The sequence below is a fragment of the Urocitellus parryii genome, chromosome 11 (genome assembly GCF_045843805.1).
Source record: "Urocitellus parryii isolate mUroPar1 chromosome 11, mUroPar1.hap1, whole genome shotgun sequence".
NCBI lineage: Eukaryota > Metazoa > Chordata > Mammalia > Rodentia > Sciuridae > Urocitellus > Urocitellus parryii.
Window position 1 is genome coordinate 45,053,564 of NC_135541.1, and position 24,043 is coordinate 45,077,606.

At 32.1% G+C, this 24,043-nt stretch overlaps 1 protein-coding gene and 1 non-coding gene across 2 annotated transcripts in view; one reads left to right on the plus strand and one right to left on the minus strand.

Moving 5' to 3' along the window:
- The window catches only part of Dock7 (dedicator of cytokinesis 7), a 190,562-nt gene that overhangs the window by 57,521 nt on the left and 108,998 nt on the right, over nt 1-24,043 (minus strand). Inside the window, exons 22-31 of the mRNA XM_026408729.2 lie at nt 22,979-23,148; nt 16,693-16,785; nt 15,416-15,505; nt 14,376-14,471; nt 12,434-12,574; nt 12,229-12,342; nt 10,399-10,569; nt 8,623-8,762; nt 2,692-2,861; nt 827-981 (exon numbers count right to left, since the gene is read on the minus strand). Of these exons, the coding sequence (XP_026264514.1) occupies nt 827-981; nt 2,692-2,861; nt 8,623-8,762; nt 10,399-10,569; nt 12,229-12,342; nt 12,434-12,574; nt 14,376-14,471; nt 15,416-15,505; nt 16,693-16,785; nt 22,979-23,148 (1,340 nt within the window). The remainder of the gene's footprint in view (nt 1-826; nt 982-2,691; nt 2,862-8,622; nt 8,763-10,398; nt 10,570-12,228; nt 12,343-12,433; nt 12,575-14,375; nt 14,472-15,415; nt 15,506-16,692; nt 16,786-22,978; nt 23,149-24,043) is intronic.
- On the plus strand, nt 20,643-20,716 carry Trnag-ccc (transfer RNA glycine (anticodon CCC)). Its single transcript has one exon. It is a non-coding gene; the product is annotated as a tRNA-Gly (tRNA).

Here is a 24,043-nt window from a genome sequence, read left to right on the forward strand (position 1 = left end):
TGATCTGCAAAAGTATTATATTATGTTCAGTGAAAGAAGTCAAACACCCAAGATCACATGGTACCCAATTTCATTTACATGAAATACCCAGAATAGGCAAATCTATATAAATAGGAAGTAGATTAGTCACTCTCTAATTTAGGGGTTGGGAAGAAATGGGGAATAACTGCTAATAGGTATAAGGATTCCTTTCTAGGATGATTAAAATGTTCTAAAATTAATTGAAGTTGAAGGCTGCACAACTCTATAATAAACACCAAAATAGGTGAATTTTGAACATCTTAATAAAGCTATAAAAAGTTGTCAAGGAGGACAAAATTCATAAGTATTACTATATTTTTCTGAAAAAAGTCATTTAAAACTTTTAGCACTTGAACTTGCTCTATTGGCAGTTTGTCTCCTCTTGGTACACATACCCTTCTCTTTTATAGCAAGAAAAAATACAGGGACATAGTAAATACCAATTTATAAAACAATGAAAAAGTATAAATCTTCACAGATTAAAAAATATTCTCAACTGCTCAAGTGACACTATATCGTGGGGCTGATAAAGTATAAAAGCATGGATTTTAGAAATAAAGAAAATGAGCTATATAAAATAGGGCAATTTTCAATAATTCTAAATGACAAAAAACAATTTTATCCCATAAAGCTTGATATAATAGTATTTAAAACAATGTAGATATTCTGGGAGTTTTAATGTTTTAATTCAATAAATAAAGCTCAAAGTACTTCTGCATGAGCTAATACAACAATCTCTGTTAGTATGGGCACATCCTCAAAAATATATTCCAAAAAAAAAATTTCTGTAGGAGGACTGCTTTACCGTTGATGTGAGGAGAAAACTGCCAGGTCTTGTTAGCTGAGGTACTGATGTTCCTGCAATTGCCATGGCAACTGTTTGGCTTATCATGCTTCCACTCTCACTTTCATAATCATCAGTTGCTATACAAATTGGTCTTCCTCGTTGATTGTGAGTTTCTGAAGAAAAAAAACATAGAACAAAACTGTTTAACTCAACGAACAGTTATTGAGGCCACTGTTTCTTTTCCCTATTCTCCATCACTCTTTAAAAGAAAATACTTTTAACATATACAGTTGATTCTTGAACAATGCAAGTATATGAAAGTATAAAATATGAAATTATAAAAATGTATAAAGATGCAGACCTCCAGAATCAAAAATCCATATGTAACATTTTTAACATAAATTTTGACTTTTCAACAACTTACCTTCCAATAGCTTGCTGTTGACTAGAAGCCTCACCAATAATATAAACAGTTAGTACACATATTCTGTATGTTATCTGCATTTTATACAGTGAAAAATAGGCAAGGAACTTCAGGGATCTTTTTTGTACTGATACATAATTTATTGGCCAGGTGAACTGCTCACAGAGATTGATGATTGTCATACAGCATTTCCAGAAAATATTCACCACACATGAATTCACTGCAACAGCAATAGTAGTCTAGTATGTACTACAGTTAACTTTGTGCAGTTATGATTTAATACTGCATCTTTTTACATTTCTCTCAAATGTGAATGGCATCATGTATACTCTGTGTAAATTTTGATGAATTATATAATGTTTTATAATAGATTTGTGAATATTTTATGGTAATAACTGATAAAATAGACTATCATCTACATATATTTTATGCATTCATGACATCTGACTTTTTCTCATTTTTTCCAACATTTCTAGAGTATGTGGTCTGTTTTTTTTGTATGATTGCAAATCTTTAAAAAAAAAATTTCTGCCTAAAGGTGGACCCAGACACTCAAACCTGTTTTATTAAATAGCCAAGTGATATTTATCATTAAATTTATGATTTAAACATATTTTAAACATGAATTCATTTCTACAGTAATAATTTCTAACTTGTGGAGAACTTTAACTTCCTAGTTTTAAAAACAGATAAAATAATATAAACATTTCTACCTTCAAGTAAGGAAATTCTTAAGAATTTAAGATCAATTTAAGATCAAAATACTGGGAAGATTATACTCAGCTATTAGTCCCTTAAAGGCAAAGAGTTAGTTATCTTTGTTGTAGCATCATATGAAGTTCTTAATACACATCAGGTATTCAGAAAATGTTTTTGGTTTTATTAAATTGGGTATTCTTTATGAGACTAATTATTAGTTAAAATTTATTCACGGAAAATATTATTGCAACCAAAATTCTACATTTAAGTAAAGTCTAATTTAAGTAAAAATGTAAATATTTAAAGCAAGAGAAATAAAACCGTATGGATTCTAGTTTTTAAGAAGCAATTTAACTTCAACTTATTAACAGTGTTAATAATGAGCATAATTCTTGAAACTTAGGTGAATATTAATTTCCATTATGTACATATATGAATAAAGTTGACACTGAGAGTAGCAGAACATGTCAACTTTCCTTGTATCTTTTTAAAGATGTATAGTACATACTCACAAAAACAAACCTAAAAAGTAGGTATACATTGCTACAAAATTATTATTTTTATATTCATCCTATAAACTACTTACATGGATTTTATAGTGAATTCCCTTACACAGTCAAAAGTTTTTCAACAATATGGTTAAATATTTATCAGTGTATGTTTCCTTACATTTGTTTTGCTAAAATAAAATAATCCTTGAGATATTTTCTAACACTTTTAGACACAAAGCTTTAAAATTTGTCCTAATCATATCAAGTACCTGTAAAATCATATAGCTGTGGTACAGTTTCCATGATAATACCAATCAGAGGTAGATACAACATGGCCACTCGAGCCTTTATCTGGGGGTCAGAGTACCGTGGGTCAGAGTCATGACTGGATAGTAAATTGTGTACCATATTGATGACTTTCTTATGCAATCCAAAGAGTCTATTTAAAAAGAAGAGATGAAGAAGAAGTAGTAGTAAGGTCACAGAGATTAGATAATATCTTTAAAACAAACAGTAAGTCATGGTACTAAATCAATTTTGTTCATTTCTTAACTTTGCCATTTATATGCATGTATTCCCTTTTAAAATAAATAAAACAATATGAAAGTATAAAAATGTATAAATTAAGAACTGGAGAAAAGGAATTACTAAGCAAATTCACTTAGGAGTAAAACTGAACATTTTAACTCCTCATTAGTACATTTGAAAATTAAAAATTTAAGTGCATTTATAGTAACATTTTTTCAAAAAATAAATTTTAAATAGCTTTAAACTGTATTTCATCAAATCAGATCTTTTCCCATTTACCAAAAATAAATTATTTCCTTTTTCTGAATAAAGAATCTTCTACCTAATGGTCCATGTAGTCCACAGAATGGTATCTCTCTGACATCTCTAGTTAATAGACTCCCTATCCCCCCTCAGTTTTCACTGAGCTAATACACTAGCAAGGGTAACTCTCCCTTTCTACATTCTTTGTCTCTTAGAGACACTTTGAGTATGTAATCATCCTTATTAAAAATCAATACATTCTAACTGGCCCTTAATGCTGCACTTAGCACCAGTTTTAGAACTCTCTCTTCTTAAGCCTCTTAACAAACTTGATTGAAGACCTTACCTATATCTTCTTTCTGTATCTTAGGAAAGAAGGACCATTCTAAAATTGCTCTGGCCAGATCTTTTACACATGCCCATCTTTACACTTACCAAAATCATATTTTCTTTTTGTCTCAGAAAACACTGTACCTTCTCTCAAAAAGTAATTTCTAAATATGGTTAATGAACTCCATCTTTCTGTAATAGCTTCAATGTTCCCCCTCATCAAGTTCTTTCCTTCTTTTTTCAAATAAGCCTTTTCAATATTGAAAAGGTTGTGATTTGATAGCAGGTAGTCCTAATCCAGAGTCCTTGATCGTAAGCATTTTACATAACTGTATATGAAAGCTTCCTGGAGATTTCTTTCTTCTAGATTTTTATTCAGAAAATGTAGTTTTAAGCACTGTAAAGAACCACATCTAACAGACACATATATCTCAGTTCACACTCTCCAGTTTTCTGACATTTTATCATCTTATATTTTCTCTTCTCAGTATTTTTTTCTGATAGGGAATATCACCCAATCTCAAGGCTTAGATTCTAGAAATTTGCTTTCTGTTCTCCCCTTTTACTTCTTGTATCACCACAAATGATTCTTAAACCTGGATAGATATTACTCATCTCTAAGCAACTATCAGACCTAGACTTCAACCTGCCTAAATTCTACCCATCTGCTTTCTTGAAGCTTTTCCCTATGATTATATAACTCAGTCACGTTCAACTATTAAATATATATTTATGCAAGATCTGTAATGGTCTATTTTCAGTGTTTAAGACATTGTCCTTATTTTTAAGGAATTCACTTTAGCCAGAGAGAAAGAGACACTAAAATAATAATAACAAAAATAATAATACAGGGGCTGGGGTTGTGGCTGGCTCAGTGGCACAGCACTTGCCTGGCACGTATGTGTGAGGCACTGAGTTCAATCCTCAGCACCACATATAAATAAATAAATAATAAAGGTACATCAACAACTAAAATAAATTTCTTTTTAAATAATAATACAAATGGTATAATCAAGGGGTAAGTCCTCTAATCTTCTAAAGAACTATGTACCATAAAATTAGCATTTAATCATAGTATATTCTTTTAGTTTTAATTTTCTAACTATATGAAAGTTTCTAAAGAGCAAATCTTTGGGTCTTGGGCTGTAGCTCAGCGGTAGAGCACTTGCCTTGTAAGTGTAAAGCACTGGGTTCAAACCTCAGCACCACATTAAAAAATAAATAAATAAAGATATTGTGTCCATCTACAACTTAAAACATATTTTTAAAAAAGAGCAAATCTTTGGTGAATTATAGAACATATTATGCCACTCAAGGAATTATTCTTGATTACTTAGAGAGCAGACAGAGTACAAAGATTCCTCTCAATGATCTAGGACAATATATGCTGCATATCATCTCTATACCTCTCAAGAATGTAAAATTCAAGACAAGAGATGTCTCTCACAATCACTGATTCATTGAATTAACATATAGTTACTAAATGTCAACTTTGTGCTAGACACAATTCTTAGGCACAGCAGTAAACAAAAAGGACTAGATGCTTGCTCTTGGGCTCCTCGATCTCACTGGTTATTTTTTTTAATTAAATTAATATGTATTGGTGATTGAACCCAGGGGGGCTTTACCACTGAGCTACATCCCCAGTCCTTTTTACTTTTTATTTTGAGACAGGGTCTTGCTAAGTTGCTGAGACTGGTCTAGAACTTGTGACCCTCTTACCTCCACTTCCTAAAGGGCTGGGATTACAGGTATGTAATCCTGTAACTATGCCTAGTTTCTGAGCTCACTTTCTAATGGAAAGATAAAAACCAAGAAAAAAGGAAATATCAGATAAATGTTTTATAAAAAATAAAACAATGTTATATGGTTAAGAATGATTATGGTAAGGGCAACATGGCTATAATTTAGTTTGAATCACCAATGAAACCTCACTGAGATGTTTTGAGTGGAAAGCTGAGCTGAAGAATTATGGAAAGAAATGGGTGTGTTGAGAGCCTAAGGCCAGTTGAGTATTGCTTCAGGCAAAGAAAACTGTAAAGCCATAAGGTGGAAATGAGCTGGTACATTTCAGAAACAGTCAGAATGGTTAGATCTTAGAATGAGAGGAAGGAAGAGATTGATGGGAGTAGACAATAACATTTGATTTTATTCTAAGTACTATTTAAAATATATACACACACTGAATATTTAAGCCAGGTAATGACATAAGTTGATTCCCACTTTCAAAAGACCATTAAGGCAGCTGTATAAACAAAATAATTTTAAGGAGGCAAAGATGGAAGTATAATCAGAAAAATAGTAGTGAAGATTCAAAAAAGTGGCTGAATTTGACATATATTTTGGAGGTAGAACCAGTTGAATTGGGTACAGGATTGGGTACAAGAAAGAGTAGGAAAAGGAAGAGACAAACAGGAGTAAAAGTTAAGATTATAATCTAACACATTACTATTTCAAGCTCTTCCAATATCTTGTTTAACTGAATGCACAAGAAAAGGTGGTAGTGAACACACTATCATTACTTTTTGGATTGTACAGAAAACCTTTCTAAGGGTCAAAGACCAACGCATCCTAGCTTGAAGAGGCAAAAAAGCAGTAAAGAATTCTTTTATCAGTTTTGTGTTTACATGAACTTGTGCTAAGGAATTGATTCTGGATGTGGAAAAGAAATCTCAATGGAGAAATATCTGACTGCTAAAATGCTCCATTCTTTATAGCAGATACTACTGAGCTCCTATTCGATCTGTGCTCCCCTTACCTTTCTTCCTCCTTGAACTAATTTTGTTCAGGTCTACATTCCTTCCCTATTGCTCAGGACAAGCTGACTCCATCTCCAATTTCAGGAGTAGATCCTGATCAGACCAGCCCTGCTACTTAATGGTTGGCTGCTTTGTGATAGTCTGAGAAGAGCAATCAATTCATTGCTCCCTTAGTTGAGTAGGTCTCACAATAATAACAGTATCAAAAGTCCTATGGGCCCAATATAGTATTTCGAGACATAGGTAACTTATGTTTGGACACCAGCTCCTCATCTGGTGCCCTGTAACAGACATACCACTGAATCTATGGATCATATTTAAGCAGAACTAATCTAATCCACCCAGGAACCTGCATAGCTTTGGTGACCATGGCAGCACATGACAGGCAGGTGAGCCAAATCAGTGTAAAAACCCTATCTTTCTTCCAAATATGAAATAATAAATTTACCTTCCTTTAATAAAGCCAGTTTGAAGGAGAATTTTCTACTTCTTGCAACCCAAAATATCCTGATATATTAAGCAAAAATACTGGGAATAAAAGTTCAAATGAGATATACCAGTTATTAAAGAAAGCTAGTATATTCAAATTGTTTTCAAAACAGCTTTTTTCCCAGACAGTGGATCCCTTTATTTTTTCCAAGTGACATCATATTCATTTGTCAAATGCCAAATATGAAAGTGGTAGCAAGCAGGATTGGGAGGTCCAGAGTTTCATCCACTTAGTTTTCCCTCTCCACATTCCAAAGTCTGCACACACCTCATTCCACCCTACATAGAAACCTATTAAATACCTCTTTAGAACCATACAGAATGCAGTGTGAAAACTACTGTTTCAAAAATATATTCCAAATATAGGAGGTTGCCATTGTTAAACCATTATTTAAAAAAACAAAAGGCATGTCTTTCATGTATAAAAGATTTGGCCTTTAAAATATTTTTGAGTATTGACTATGGCCAGGACATATTGCTAAGAACTTCATAAGCCTCCTCTTTCATCTGCTCCTCAAATAATCAAAGAACCCTAGTGAAACCTGTTTAATGGTAAATCTTGTTTTATGGAAACCTTATATGAGGTTGATCTGTATTATAAGATTAATGATCATATTATCAGAAAAAAAATTTTAATTGAACCAAATAATTCTACTCAGGAAGCTGAGGTACAAAAATCACAAATTTGAGGTCAGCCTAGGCAATTCAGTGAAACCCTGTCTGGAATTAAATTAATGATAATGAACCAATTAAAGAAACCATAGATATATAAGAAGGACCTAATAGAGTAGAGGAAGGGGGTCAGGGGAGGGAGGAAAGAAGAGAAAAGGGAAATACTGAGGATTGAAATGGAGCAAATAATGTTATATGCATTTATAAATATGTCAAAATGAATCTCATTATTATAACTATAACACACTAATAAAAGCAAACAAAAGAGCCGGGGCTATATCTCAGTGCTAGAGATATGCAAGCCCCTGCTTTCAATCCCCAGTACTGAAAAAAACAACAAGCAAATCCACTAATCAAATGTATTATGGTCAGTTTTTGGTTTTGTACTTTTTAAAAGGAGACACAATTTTTCTATGTTACCAATCCTCCTGCCTCAGGTTTCTGAATAACTAGGACTATAGATATGTACCACTGTGCCATGCAAATATTAAGATGGACATTGCCCATAAAGGATACTAGACCACAAATTAACTACCTTCCTTCTTTTCTTGTTTCTGCTTCCTTCCTCCCTTCTTTCCTTTGCTGTGGGTTGAATCCAGAGCTCCCATTCACACATATTAGGCAAGTTCTCTATCACTGAGCTGTATCTCCAGGCCTCATTAGGCTATACCAATAAATTTAAGTTATTGAACAGTATCCCTTCTTTTCAATTTATAAAAATCTAAAAGTAATCATAACATTGGAAGCTTTGAAAGTCTAAGATTTGTTTATAGTGAAATTTTTGAAATAAAATAATACATAGAACTTTCTTCATGCGGGATATCATAAGAAATTAGTCTATTTTCCTTAAATGAAAAGTGCCTACTGTATTTTGGTAAGTTTGAGTCCATCTACTAATATACACAATATATTTTATGTACAATTAAAAAGAAAAAGAATGCTATAAAATAAACCATGCTGGTTTATTATCATTAATATTATTTTCATTAAAACTATCAGTTTTAAGACAAATCTCAAATTCAGAGGCAACAAAATATGAAAAAAAAAGTGTCTTTCTTTGAGGAAATACAGAAATTATATACATATGGAACTTGGTGAATAGAAAAGTAGAGATTCTTAGGCAGTGTGAGATGCTTCTGTCCCACTCTCCATTGTACAGGCAAAAACTGGTCTACTTACCCTTCAGCATCAGGGTCTAAAATAACAGCCAGCTCTGTTAACACAAGGCCTGCCAAATAATGCTGCTGGCGGAAAGGCACAGACAATTCAAACATATTTGCAATCTTCTGGTCTTGTACATTTGTGGAAAATCCAGAACTCTGTTGGGGAGTGAAGTAGAACAAAAGCATAACAGCTGTGCAACAAAATATCCTACAGTTAGAGCAGTACAACAAATGAAATGTTAGCATGATTAAAAAGAGATAAACAGTACCTGGGATAGCTTATTTTATATTAGTATTAACAGCATCAGAGAAAGAAACTGCTTATTTTTGGTATAGGAAACCATGACAAATCATATCACTAATGTAATCATTTTATTATTAAAATTGATTAATAGAAAATTTAATTAATTTCCTTTCTCTCACACAGAAAATCTTCTATTTGTTTTCTTCTGTATTCTCTAAGTCGCCTAACATTCACAATATCATATTCTCAAGGGGAACAAGGCAAATGTTAGAATATACATTCATCCCAGAGTACAAGAGAAATATTTATAGTCAAGGGTACTAGTTTTTGTACAGAAATCCCAAATACCAAGTTACTTTTTACAGAATATATTACCTCTAGAATTATTATCTTTCTGTGGTCTACTTACTGAGTTTCTTAAAGTTTCACTATTGTGAAATAGTATTCTTCCAATATATATTCCATATTCAGAATCACACATGAAGAGTTTTAAAGAAGAATAACAGATTTCAGATATCTCTATAGAGAAATTGTCTCCTAATAAATACATAAAACTCAGGTTCCCTCTCAAAAGAAATGCTGTGAGAATTTTCTGGCTAAATGCAATATTCAGTAAGGAGCCAGACAAACAAATGTTTCATTACAGGTTTTCCACATCTTGGCAGAAGATAGGGAAAAAAAAGTAAAAGATCAGTTTGATTCACTATAGAAATGATGTGCTAACCAAGTAGAAAATTGCCAATGGGTTGATCCAAATTTGTTGCAAAGATAAAATGAAAAGTTGTGGGTGCTTTCTGATGTTTTTCAGTCTTTCAAGGGGAATTTAACTATTTCTTTTCATCAAATTCCATTTGAGAATTTAATATCTTGAAAACAGAATTAAGTTCAACTTTGACTTTAGACATCTAGAGCTTAAGAAAGTAGCTTGCTTACCTCAGGAATAATATAGCAGAAAGAGTGTTTTGCCAGGAAGGAGGAAAATCTCGACTTCTTTAGTACTAAAACTATAAAAATCCCTTAATCTCAATCTATATGAGAGGACATATTCACTAATTATTACAATTATCCTTTTTTATCATTAGAGAAACTGCTAGCTGTTTATATCAAGTGCTATCCACTGAAAACTAAATGTTCATCTAGTTTCCTTCAGGTTTTCTAAATACAAGTTAGGTGGGGCTTGGCAAGCCTACACTGCAATTTGATTTCTTTCTCTGATTAGTAATGCTTCATCCTTTCATGGGTATTGATCCTTACTAATTATCATGTACCCACAAAGTAGAGGCATAGACTCTAAAACAAATTCTTGGTTCAAAGCTGCCATTTTTTACTTAGTAAACTTTCTATGTTTCCATTTTCTTAACTGTAAGTGGGGATAATAATGGAACTTACCTCCTAGAGTTGTTCTAAGGATTAAATGAGCTAACATTCATAATGCATTTGAAACTGAGCCTATCATACAGCTATTACTCAATAAGTATTATCATTTTTCCATTGTTTAAAACCTTTTCACAAGTGAACTTTATAGGTATGCTTACACACTTTGCATACCTGAGATGTTGCAGAGGAAACAGAAGGTGATGGAGATGCAGGTGGAGTAAGTAAGCTGCAGGGTAAGTTCAATGTAACATAATGCTCATGGCTGCAGATGATTCGTAGAAAATCCAACCTCAAAGACACCAGGACACTTGGATTTGATAGTGAATAAAGCTTTGAAGACACCTTGTAAGTATTGTGTAAATAAGACAACATTAATCGATACATTATTTTTCTATCACTGATATTAGAATGACAGATAAAAGAATTAAAGGATAGTACTCACTGAACAGTTTTGGCTTTTATAATTTTAACAATAGTACCAGCTTTGTCCAGAGTTACCACTGAAGTTAAAAATTTAAAACTAAAAGATTTACTGTATAAATGTATTTCACTAACCTAAAAGTAATGTTACCTTTAGCATTAATAAATACTTCCTGAAAATCTACTTTGTGAAGGAAAAATATACCAACAAAATAACCTAATATCACTAAAAATGAACTATCTACTCTTTTTATAGCATCTTGCGTTCACCTATATTTATAATATTTATAATTGACTATTTTCCCAGCTACATCGTAAGCTATTTGGGAGTCAGATGATAAACTGACTTAAAAGTTTCAGTATTGGGGCTGGGGATGTGGCTCAAGCGGTAGCGCGCTCGCCTGGCATGCGTGCGGCCTGGGTTCGATCCTCAGCACCACATACAAAGATGTTGTGTCTGCCGATAACTAAAAAAAAATAAATATTAAAAATTTTCTCTCTCTCTCTTCCTCTCTCTCTCACTCTCTCTTTTTTAAAAAAAAAAGTTTCAGTATCCCTAGGGACAAGCTCAATGTTTGGCAAGTATAGGGGTTCATACATCAAGAATAAGACGGGATGACTTTTGGTTGCAATAGAATATAAAATTCTAGGAAAAAAAGTAAAACAAAAACAAAGTTTTGCAAATATTTCAAGTAGGTCAGTGCCCAAGTATAGTTAGTTAACTCTATTAAAAGAAACAATAAAGACATCCAATAAAGCAGGTCTTCAGAATATTAAATTTCATATCGCCAAACAGAATTCTTAACCAGTAATTACCCAAAACTCATCTGTGGACCATGTGGGAAGTGCTTCATAAGCATCATGTCTCACACTACCCTTGACCTCCAACTAGGATTAAAACTTAATAATTCTGCAATGGGAACACAGAGATCTATATAATTTTTAAAGTTCCTTTAGAAGTTACTTCTGGAACAATGATATGGCTCACAACCACGTGCCCTGTCAGGACCAACAATTAATATTTCCTGACAGGCAGGTTTCATTAATCAGTTCATAAAAATTTTAGAACAAAATCAGCAGTTTGTGGAAGAAGTCCAGGATGCTTTAAGTTAACTAAAGCCAAGATAATGAATAATATTATGGACTTCAGGAGACCTCTATAAGGTCAAAGATTATAGAGCAGGAGAAATATACAGCAAAATGCAGCTACTTTAAAAACTTACTCAAAACACAAGCAATTCAGTTAGCTGTTCATGCTGTATAAATGCTGCCCCTGCCTGGTATCTTGAGGCTGCTTTTCATTACTACTGATCTGACTATCTGCTCCAGAAGGGGAATTAAAGAATCATGAGTGAACCACTACAACTCAACAGAAGCCACTGTACTAATAACAAAACATGCCAAAGTGCTTGTGCCCTGATAAAACAAATGTACATTTACCATAGTAATAACAATACATTAGTTTATGCTACTTTTTTGTTTTAATACCAATAAATGAACGTGCTCTGAAACCTCCAGCTCTGGAAAGAGCTAACAGCATTTAAATTACTTTATGACTAATTACTACTTATTATATATTACCTGTTTATAGCAGGACTTTATAAGGCTAAAGACAAATCCTCTGTCCATAACAGACAATAGATCATTGAGAAAGAATGCAAGGCTTATATTGAGTCTCTCAACCATTTCTGTGTCCTAGGAAACAGAATATAAAGCAAAAACCAATTAAAGTATGGTGGTTTAATCTTAGCTTGAAAAGAGATAAGTGGAAAAAAGTTATCACTACCTTCTGAAATCGGGAAACTATATCACTAGCAATTGTGCTGACAAGAGCAGCAATGTCATCCATGAAACGTTCTGGAAAACGACTTTTCCTTGGAGCATCAAGTTTATCATTAAAGTATAAGTGGTGTACCATACTTTTTACCTGAAAAAAGACGTAAGCCATTTGTTTAATTTCTTATGATTTTGCTTAACAGTTTTAATAATTCTAAACACTCAGGCTACTTTTTCAATATACCATGTTATTTAATGGGTGGCTGAAACATTTTTAGCTTTTCAAATAATATTTTGTGTGTGTCAAAGAAATATCAAACACAATACAAGTCAATCACTATATTATCTTCATAAAATTATTCTGGATTTCAACAGAAAAAACAGTCAGTGTATATCAATAGAAAAAAAATCCTTTAAGAAAATTTTTAATTAACTTTGCTATTCCATATCCCCAAATTCTAAGCTTTGAAAGGTTAGAGACTCTGTCTTCACTGTAGTGTTTTTAGTATCTACTGTAAAGTGGCACATGGTAGGAATACAATACATATTTAATGATTAAATATTAATAATAAAATATTAGATTAAAAAAGTGATTTATGTTCATAGAATGCTTTTAGATAGAATCTTTATTACAATGCTGTCATAATGATAATAAAGAGATTTAAACTTTAAATTCAAGGAAATTGAAGCTCAAGTCCTAAGGTTAGTAAACAACATAGCTAAGTCTTGAACTGGTCTTTTGACTTACATTTAAGAAATCTGAACACAGTAGAAAGAATTTTTTTTTTAAAAAAAAGGTCAAATTTATAATTTTTATATTATAAAAAGCATATGATTTATAAATTTGCTACTTATCATCTAGGAGGAAAAATGAGTTTTCTGTCACTTATATATGGTCTCTTTACTTCCTTCCTTCCCCCTTTCCTTTCTTCATCCCTCACTCTCCCCCACTTTTCTTTTTTCTTTCTTCCTTTGTTGTGGTTTTGTTTCTTATTTATTTTTATCTACTCCTTTTTTGAAAGAAAAGTTTCAATGATATCCAGCTTTACAGAGATAAGGAGAAAGAAGAAGTTCCTTAGTGCCAGCATGCTTGTGTTTAAATCATAGTTCTGCTACCTCTAAGCTGTATATATTTAGATTAAGTTACTTAAACTTTTCTGTATCTTGGTAATATGCTAGAATATTGTACCCAACTGAAGAATATTTTTTAAATTTGGTATGTGTACATATATACATGTTTTCTTATAACTATATTCATTAATTAAAATATTAGTTCATTTATTTGTTTTTAATATCATCGAATTAAACAAAAGATGTTGTTTACTGGCTGTAACTGACTTTTCCCTAAGAGCTTTCTAGGTATAATAATGGTGATAGACATTTATAATGCTCATTTTACCTTTGTTTGGTATAAAATCTACAGCACTGCCATTATACACTTGTACGTCCAGACTAGGAGAGAATATAGCATAAGTTTCCTGGAAAAAGACTGCTAGCTTCTGCAACTATCCCTGTAAAAAGAGTTAAAATGAACCTCATTTGGCAGGGAGTGTACCAGGGATTGAAATCAGGGGCATTCAACCACTGAGCCACATCCCTGGCCCTATTTTATATTTTATTTACAGACAGGGTCTCACTAAGTTGCTTAGCACCCTGCTTTTTGCAGAGGCTGGCTTTGAACTCACAATCCTCCTGCCTCAGCCTCCTGAGCCACTGGGATTAGAGGCATGCACCACCATGCCCGGCCATGAACCTTATTCTTTACAATTTCACCTCAAACATGCTGAGTGTCACAGTGTTTATTCAGAAATGTAATACATACAATTTTGTCTTGAAGGTATGTATAAGACCATAAGATGTGCAACAGAAAATACTTCTAAGATAAAAAATGAGCTAACACAAAATTGTTCACCAAGGGAAAAAATATTAAGGGATGTGTTTAGTTCGCTCACCATTAACTCAAAAAAGAACCAGGCTTGTTGCAAAGCTGATTCCCGAACACTGCCACTGCAAACAACCCACTGCAAAGCCAGCTCCTCGTGAAAAAGCTATCCAGAAGTAAATCCAAAGTTATTATCAAAGTCAAATCTGATGATAACATAAGCCAAATAATAATGCAAGTACAAATGAAGATAAAATGAGGATAAGCAAAAGAAGGCATGTGAACCATTCAATGATGCAGTGAAGACACCCATTAACGAAACGACTATTTATGCATGTAAGACAGTGGCATGTTGAAGAGCTGAAAAAATTACATGTTATCTTGGAGTAAAATGTAATTTTAAAAGGACAGCTGGGAACTAGTCTCCTAAATTGTACCTGCAAACAAAAACTGGACCAAGAACTCACAGTTACAAATAAGATCTTGTTTGTGTCTAAAATACATATTTTAACGTACACAAATACACTCATGAACTTTGCTGGTACAATTTAGGAAATACCTTTAAATTTTTTAATTTTGCTAGAAGTCTTTAATTTTCAAGTGTTCAAAATCTTTTTTCAAAAATCATAGAAAATCCCTGCATTATAATGGATATGCATACAAAGCATTTGCAAAGTAGTGTATTTTAATATGAAAAAGGACTAACAAAACTGTGCAGAAGGGAAGCAAATCAACATATCTTACTAAGAGTGAAAATTTTTCTAACTCATCTTCCTTTCCCTGGAGATTTAAAACACAAAACAGAAGCAGTTACAGAAACAGAATTAAGAATTGATACATTTTTTGGTACTAAAATTTGATGATCAAATTTGAATTAACTAAACCCTAAATTAAACAGTCAATCCCCCAAATAAAAAATTATCTTTAAGTAAAAGAGCTCACATTGGAGAAGTATTGGTTAAAGGCATCAGACAAGCAGTGCTTGCTAAGATGTATTTTTAAATACGTCATTGTTTTAATATCTCTTATTGATGATGTAAAGAAATTTTGCATCTATATAGTTGATGGAATCATATTCCCCCTCTATGATTTGTCTTCATATGAATCTACCTTTTTAGTTGGTAAGCGTCCCGTTAATGTTTGTAAGAAACTTGACGTCTCTGTGTGCGAAGACATACGATTACAACTTCGATCCATAGCCTATGGAGTGAAGATGAATGAATGACCAGATAACATTAACATTGCAGTGGATGACTTTGCAGCTCAAGGATTATGAACAATTTAAAAATAGAGTTTTACTATGGTTTCAACAACCATCTATTTTATTGCTCATCTCATTTACAATATTTTAAAGTGTTTTAATAATAATGTATGATAAGTATCAAAATGGCTTCCATATATTTTTGTTTGTAAAAAAATAAATATTTTAATGACTATTATTTAGAGTGCTGCAAAGAATGAAACTTTTATCTGTGTGATCTCTATACATGCACATATCTAGTAAAAATACATAAAAAGTAAAAACATACTTCTCAACTGGTCTCTGACCAAAAAAGAAACCAAGAAATTTGTATTTAATAAAGAAAATAAGAAGTTAAAATTAAATTTTTATTTTTCACTATTATCAAAAGGTATCACTCAAGTATGTTATGTAGTATAGCAAATATAAATCATTTTTAATATTAAATGGAATTAAAATTTTTCTTTAAGAATAAGAGACTTTCCTCCAAAGCCAACACACAGGTGAGAAGTATATTTAGAGGTATCATGCAGGTATTAGCTATCAAGCAACTAGTCTTAAGTAAGCAAAACCTAATTGAACTAAATTATAACATTTCATACTTTGCAACACTGTACAAATTAAAATGAATTTTTGCTTCTGTCATTTAATCTTATAGCATGGGGATAATACATTGTTCACATTTAATTTCAACTTACTACCCCTCTTTCTATTCAGTAATTGTGGAAAAAAAAAGACAGTGAATGCTAAACAAAAATGATATAATAATAGCTACTCTTTAAACCAAAATCCAATAGGAAAACTGTTGGGTTTTTCCACAAAAAATATTTGAAATTCCTACTAAAGATGTGCAACCCCTAAAGTAGAAACTGTTATAAAAGCCATCAATTGCATAAGCAGCAGGCACTGAAATATTGACAGGGAGTATAGGAGGAAGGACAGGAGAAAGGAAATAGGAAAGGAGAACATTACTGGTGCTATTGGTGGTATTCATGCATAGTAGTTGGAAATGTGCTAAGGAAACAAAAATACACACTTTAATGATTAAAAAAAAAGCAAGCCACTGAAATCATAGTATGTACTAAAAAGTAATGTTCTAAAGGGAAACATCAGCAGCCAATAAAGAAACCTCTAATGTAAACACCACCTGTGTTGATTCTGCACTTGGACTGGGGTTGGATCCCCATGGGGCAGCTTTTGGACCACCAGTGTTAACCCAGGAATTGGAGCGATCTAAACCCTAAGCATATAATAGAAAGCAGTTGGAAAGGAAAGAAATATTACATGTTGCATGCTATAAATTATTCTTAAAGAAATCCAGACCTTCCAATGCAAACATGTTTTTAATTAGTACTGTTAAAGCAATCAAAATTTTAGGCACCTATAGAGTATTAGTTCACCAAAATTATATTATTATGTAATATAATTTTTTAAAAAAAGATAACCAAGAATATTAAGTACAGCATTTAAAGGGCCAAATACTAACAACTAAAGTTTTCATACCATCACCCTCTCAAATTCTTATTAAAGGTAGGTAGTTCAAATTAGCATCAGAAAATTTTCTCTGAACTAAACTGAGACTTAAAGGAAAAAAATCTAAGAAAAACATTTCATTCTATGCTAAACACTAATTTAGTTACATTTCTCATCAGAACTACTATATAATAATACTCCACATTTCTATTTGACCATGCCTCCTCTTTTACTTTCTTTTAGGGACTAGGAAAAATGAAGTAAAATACTATGAAGAAAATTATCCTAATATTTTTTCCTTCCTAATAATAAAAGTAGATTTGAAGGGGCTGAAGTTGTGGCTCAGTGGTAGAGTGCTTGCCTAGCACATGTGAGGCCCTGGGTTCCATTCTCAGCACCACATAAAAATAGATAGATAGATAGATAGATAGATAGATAGATAGATAGATAAAATATATTGTGTCCATCTACAACTAAAAAATAAATATTTTTTTTAAAAAAGTAGATTTGGAGTTCTGTTTTTTGTACAAGAGTTTATTGTACTTGTTGTAATTAAACATAATGGGCTACTATTTTACATAAATATTATAAGAAAAATATGCTGGATCTGTTTATAGGACTTACATCTTTATCACCACCTTCATTAATTTATAGTTTCTTTAATTAATTAATGGGTATGATTAGAAGTGAATTATGTCTGTCTTTATGTGAAAGGGTTACTATGTTACCTGGCGCAAAGCTTTACTTTTATTTCTTAACCCTGACAGACGACCAGAATCACTTAAAAGTTTTATAAAATCAAGATTCTGGGCCCTACCTCCAAAAATTCTAATTCAACAAACTGAGCTAAGGAAATGAGAACCTGCTAATTGGAACTGGAGCAAGCTATAAGGAATTTTTAGAGGATTATCGGGGGGGGGAGTGGTAGTAGTAGTAGTAGTAATAATAATAATAATAATAATAATACAAGCTGACTAAAATATTAGAGCATGAGTATGGACCCAAACCAGAAATCACCAAAGGAAGGCCAGCCAGGTAAAAGAACACACAAGAATTGTAATAATGGCAATCAACTTCTAGACAGTAGTGTCCTTTGGGAGGCTTAACAACAGCACCTATGTGCAGAGCTCTACTTCAAAACAATTAAATCAAGAGTTGCTGGATGTGAGGTCCCAGTATTTTTAAAATATTTCAAGGGATCTTCAAAAGATGAAGAAAAGGCAAAGAAAGAACTGTAGCTATTTAGGAGTTTGGTTTTAGGAGGAATATCTCCTTTGCTTTTTCCCGTTTTATTTTTTTTCAAGTATATAGAGAAGTTGAGATATGATACAATAATCATCTATTTCTTATTTTTTTTACAACAATTATTTAAAATGGGAATGAAATTTCATCCAGGTTCTTCTGCTTATTAACTACAAAATCTAAGATAAACTACATAGCTCCAGGAGAAATGATAGTATCTTCTTCAAATTCTAAGGATCAAGTTAAATAGTAGAAGTAAATTAACAAATGCAATGTCTTAAATATAGTAAACTCTCAAAGTCAAATTTTAAAAAAAACTTTCCATACATGTTTTATCAAAAAATACTTTGTAACAGAGTAAATTAGATATTATACAAATACCAGTAAAATTTGATAAATAATAATTTATTAAAAATAAAATCCCTGCCTTCTCAAAACTCCTTTATAATATTTCTAGTTAAACAAGTTAACACGCATGTATTTCAGGTAAGTTAAAACAAAGTTTTTCACTATTTTCCAAAATTAGGTCTCTACTGTATAAGCCTAAGGTTCTTTCTGCCATATTAGATTTTTACAATCATTTCTCATGTTACAAAAGTAACAAAACATGAACATCTGAGTTTTGCAGAATTATGAATGTGTTTTTCCCTCCTATAAGTTTCCACAAAAGAAACAACTTAATCACCCCTTCAAGCTACTTTTTAAGTTACTGCTTAATAATTCTCTTATTTAAAGCTAAGGTATATGATAATCTATAAAGTGAGAATAAAAAAGTATCTGTTTACCACAAACTTTATTTCATGTATACAATACTGATGATCTCAATAGTTATAATTATGTAGGAAGAAGGAGGAGGAGGAGGAGGAGGAGGAGGAGGAGGAGGAGGATGAGGAGGAGGAGGAGAAGGAGGAGGAGGAGAAGGAGGAGGAGGAGAAGAAGAAGAAGGAGAAGAAGGAGAAGCAGAAGGAGAAGGAGAAGAAGAAGAAGATTGATGATGATGATGATTGGTATTGAACCCAGGGGGACTTTACTACTGAGTTACACCCCTAACACTTTTTATTTTTAGACAGGATTTTGCTAAATTGCTTAGTGACTCACTAAGTTGCTGCGGCTGGCCTTGAACTTGTGATCCTTCTGCTTCAACCTCCTTAGTCATTGGTATTACAGGTAAATGCCCCAGTGCTCAACTCAAGGTTAACTATTTAAAGAAAACCTGTGGCCAATTATTTTTTAAAGCAAATAACTTCCAGGGTTATAAAGCAAATAATTTGAGAATTAAAAAGCTAGTTAATCACATCAAACAGCTCTAATTAAGCAAATTTTGACTGATATTTACTAATGTAACAATTTTATGTTTACAGATCCACAAGGAATAAAGAAAAGATAAACTTAGGTTAGGGTTAGGGTGTGTGTATGAATGTATTTGAATGGTTTTTTTGATTGCAAATTCCAGTAACATTTTTATTGTTATATATTGTTGTGGTGCTAGGGATTCAACCCAGGGCCTCAAACAAGCAAGGTAAGCACTCTACCACCAAGTTGTACTCGCAGCTCTCATTTTGTCCCATAGGTATAGAAAAGTTCCTTGAGCAAGGCCCATACTACATGTGATTTGACATCAATATTCATGTCATAATACAAAGACTTTGCCTTATATACATAATATCTCAGTGCCTAACACAACAGATTCTCTCATTTTTCACAAATAAAGAAATAAAATTCACTCCTGAGGTAACCATATGCTTATATAATTGAATGTTAAAATACTCTTACTATGACTAAGAAAACACAAGTATTTGGGCAAAATAGATATAAACAAAATCTCCAAAATATATGTTTACAACTACTAGAATAATAAATGCCTATTGTATTGTGTAAATATTCTTAAATTTTAGATGTTCTGCATTCAATATCAGGAAATCAAATATAACCCAAACTTCCCTAAGGTCAAATCTTTGAAGATTTTTAAATACATAATTAATAGTAAGGCTGTGAGCAAAAGCACAATTTGATTTTTAAAAATTTTTAGTTGCACATGGACACAATACCTTTATTTTATTTATTTATTTTTATGTGCTGAGGATCAAACCTCACATAGGCTAGGCGAACGAATCACTGAGCCACAAACCCAGCCCCAACAACTTGATTTTTTTAAGAAGTAATTTGTTCTTGCTCTGGATGCTCCATGCTTACAATCATCCATTGAATAAATATTTATTAAGCATCTTCAGTATGCTGCACATTTAGTGCTTTAGACATGTCAGTGAACAAATGAAAAAGAAGATAGTAGCAGAATACTAGAGAATTTTTTTTTTAATGAGTGAATAATAGCATGCCTGTATATGGATGGGAATGATTCAAAATATAGGAAGAAACAGGGCTGGGGATATAGCTCAGTTGGTAGAGTGTTTTGCCTCCCATGCACAAAGCCCTGGGTTCAATCCCCAGCACCATCACACAAAAAAAAAAAAAAAAAAAAGTGTGTGTGTGTGTGTTTGTGTGTGTAGAAATAATGCAGGAGAGAGATGAAAAAACTGCTGGAGTAAATTGTAACTATAGGTAGCAGTAATAAGAAATGGGAGCTTGTCTACAAGTGGAAGGAATAAATTTAGAAAGAAGGATAGGTCATCTATAGCAGATTATTAAGTAGTCAGTAGTAGGTAGGTAGCTATGATAGTACTAAGTCTATGAAATTTTTCTTCTGATAACTTCAGTTTGTCCAGTGAAACTGGAGATAAAGTGAAAGGGAAAATGAGGAGAGAGGTATTACGGGGTTTGAGTAACATACTATGGCATGAAATCATTTCTTGGGAGAATAAAGGGTGAGCAGCATATGGAATACAGAATGTAGATTCTTTACATTTTCTGAAATACAATTATATACCATTAATATTAGGGATTATAACTAAATGATAATTCAATATGGAAGTAGCTAATAAGACTTTTCCAATAAAAAAAGAAATAACACATAAACTATTCAAATAAAACTTAATTAGGGGAAGGCTGAATTGTCATAAGACAAATTCTCATCTTGTGTAGGCTTTCTCAGAAATTAGTTTATATTTACTTATGTAAAACTGTTATGTCCCATTTAATGATCTTGAAAAAAGGCAACAAATCATTCCAACATATATATCTCTTTGTTATAAATCCTGAGGTTATAATCTATCAAACACATCTATAAGGAATAACTCGAGAATTATGTTAAATGAGGCATAATGCAAATCTTACAGAAGGGGAGACACTTTAAAAGTAGAACCTTGAGGAATATGCAGTCTATAGTAGAAATTTTCATAATTTATAAATATAGCATATAAGTAATGCTAAGTACTACCTCTGTTACAATGAGATATGATCAAGAATGAAAACAAAAATTTAAAAATAGGAATTATTTTTCTAATCATGAAAACATTTGTTAGCAAGGAGCCTTCTCTTTTTGCAGTTGCTATATTACTCAGCTTACTCTGCAGTGTCCCTATATACATCTACACATTGGTCTCCCTAGGAGTTCAAAAATTCAAAGTTGTTTCATAAGAGAGACATTCATACAGATCTTACTGAGATGTTTTAATCACTATTTAAATTTTAAGGCTGCAAAAAAAATCTAAGAAACTACAAATTATTTAATATGAATGCACCTTACTATGTGCTAACATTCCTTAATGTAAATTGAGCTTCTGAGTGTAAAATTTCTGTAACTACATAAACTATCTATATTTTTATACAATAAAACTGTAAGAATAGTTCTGTTGGTTTTGAGTAATGTTCAAGTATTATTATCTAACAAATCTAGGTCTTTAAAACTTTCATAGTAGTTCAAGTTAAGAGTTGAACATGGATCCTTAATCCTTTATTAGTTAATCCTTTATTAATTCTCTTCCTATCCAAATCAACGGAGTAAAATGCCAAGGAAAATAATATGTTCTTTTCTAATAGCAAAAAATAAGAAGTAATATAGCCAAAACACATGATATGATTTATTGGCCTTGGTTTTTGCTTTGGTCTGTCTTGCTTAAACTCTTAAGTGATGTTCATGCTTTACATGTAGAAATGTAATAAGTATTTGGGAGGGTACATAATAAAGATGGATGATTTGAACAAAATATAGCCGGATCTTATACTATATGGCCTCTTTCTTGTTATCTGGGATAATCATTAATCATCATTAAAGAAATCATACTTTTTTATAAGTCTAGTGCTAAATTCATAGAGTCTCCTGTGAAATGTGGTTCTAATACTAATCAAGGTTAATTTTTGAAAGTGTGGTCTCATAGTTCACATCAATGATGGCATGTCTCTTATACATCAATCACATAGATCCCTTTTAATTGTAAAGAAATTCAGTCTAGCCATTTTTCACACAATAGAGTAGGATGCAGATGACAATAAGTTGCATGTAACTAATTATCCTGGATACATTTTAGAATTTGGCAGGTTTTTTGTTTTTGTTTTTGTTTTGTTTTGTTTTGTTTTGTTTAAGAGAGTATACCAACCAATTTGTACTAGCAACTATATTTGATAGAAACATAAAATAGTCTTTTTTGACATAATAGAAGTACAATTTCTTGCTTATTCCTATATCAGAATAGAAATATACAATTTCTGACTTATTCTTAACTCATATATGTCTAAAAATTAAAAATAAATTAAAATAATTGAGCATTTCTAATTTGTTCATAAACTGAAAACCAAATTTATGATGCATGTGGTCAGTTTACCTTACTGCCGATGATTGACCGAACTTCATCATCTGGTGATGTTGGAGTCCCAGATATATCTGGGTTACTATTACTAAGGCTTCGAGAACGATTTAAATTAAGGCTTGCAGGTCTCACAGCAGATCTAGCCATTGTGGCATAATGCACTGATCCTCCCAAACCCCCAGGACCTGGATTTGCATATAAAACAGCACAAAATTAAATTAAGAAAATTACTCAGGGAAGGACCTGAAAAAAGTCTCTGCCATTATATAAAAATTTGCAAAGATCATAAATTGCTTTTGTTTCGAAACAAAAATATTATATTTAAAAAAATATTAACAGAAATAAAACACCTAAGAACAGTCAATAGTTACACAAAAAAATTCCATTTTATAGCAGTTGACAAAACTATACGAATTATAAATAAAATAATTATTTCTTCAGTGTTTCTAAATTACACATTACATGTACAATAAAATCCAAAATGAATAGGAAACACACATACATACATTACCTTCAGCAAACACGTCAGCAGGTTGAAAGTATATACATGACAATCATTAACTAACTGAACAATTAAAAGGTTGTTCAAATTAAGACATCCCCCACAACTTCCACCACTAACCCAAAGTCATACAAAAGACAAGCAACTACTTGTGGCCCCAATACTCTGAAAGGCTGTTATTTTACTGATCAAGAAGAAATGAGAGCTTTTCTAGAGAATAATTTTTTACAATATTATAAGTTTCACTGGGTTGTTGAGGAACTGCTAATCTACCATGTTTCTTCTTTAATGCCCACCAACATTCTGACTGACAAATCAGGTTTTTTTATCCTAACAAAGAATTTCAAAATACTTTCAGAGACATAGAAGTTATTTTCAAGGTCCATTTCCAAGAATTATCTTAACCAAGATCTCAATTCAAGTTAAAGGAATCTGTATAAATAACGACACTTAAAAGAATAACCTTTTCAGCAACCTAGCATGATGAATGGTATTTAGGCAGTATCAATAAACATTTGCTATCAAATGCACACATAACCTCATGGATTAAAAGAATGTTTCAATCTTGCCATGAACAC